The sequence below is a fragment of the Mitosporidium daphniae genome (assembly GCF_000760515.2).
Source record: "Mitosporidium daphniae strain UGP3 chromosome Unknown contig-457, whole genome shotgun sequence".
NCBI lineage: Eukaryota > Fungi > Microsporidia > Mitosporidium > Mitosporidium daphniae.
The window spans coordinates 1-745 of record NW_013546337.1 but is presented as its reverse complement, the minus strand read 5'-3'; the positions used below and the strand labels follow the sequence as shown (position 1 = coordinate 745).

The 745-nt window shown below is 40.9% G+C and overlaps 1 protein-coding gene across 1 annotated transcript; it reads left to right on the top strand.

Annotated features, from left to right (window-relative positions):
• DI09_461p10 (uncharacterized protein) lies at positions 1 to 745 on the top strand (the record flags this gene model as incomplete). The annotated part of the gene is made up of 1 exon (XM_013382075.1): positions 1 to 745. A coding segment is annotated over one exon (745 nt), but the record flags the coding sequence as incomplete, so codon positions are not given.

The following is a 745-nucleotide window of genomic DNA, read 5'->3' as shown; positions in this document are numbered from 1 at the left end:
AAGGCATCAAGACATCACATCATCAGCTGGTATCGTCGGTTGTTGAATTTATTTTATCTTGCAGCCAGATTCTTGCATACAGCAGCACTTTGTACAATTGGAAGAACTTTGAGGTGATTCCGAATGTTGACATTGATGTCAGCCAGTCTTCTGTGATAGAGAGGCGAATCCAAAACTCGTTTGCATTTCCTCCTCTAAATTGCTACACGAAAGATTACCCTGAAATTCACAATCATACCGGTTTCATTCACAGCCTTGGGCTTCGTATCGCCAAAGATAATCAATTTGATGCGTTGATGGCCTTTATTTTGGAAACCAGCACTACGGCATTGTTTGATGTTGGAGCTCTTTTGAAGGATCACTCCAACGCCAAGGTAGCACAAAATATCTTGGCTTCAAAGAGATACAAGTGCGTGGTCTATTACGATGACAAGGAAAGTGCGATTGTTTATCAAATGGACATTGGCAGAATTGGGAAAGATTTGCCTGTAGAGGACCAATTCTCTTTTCTTCAAACCAAGTACAACTTGAAAAATGACGAGATTTTTCTTTATCTTGACCAAGCCCATTGTTTTCGAACCAATATCGATCTCAAAAACTCATCTGCGATTTGCGTGATTACTTTTTCGACGCTTGTTTATACAAAGAGCTTTTATAAAGCGCTGCTAAGAGCTCGAAACCTGCTAAATGGTGTCTCGGCCGATAATCCGCCTACTGATACCAAGAGGCCACGCCAACAAATTAA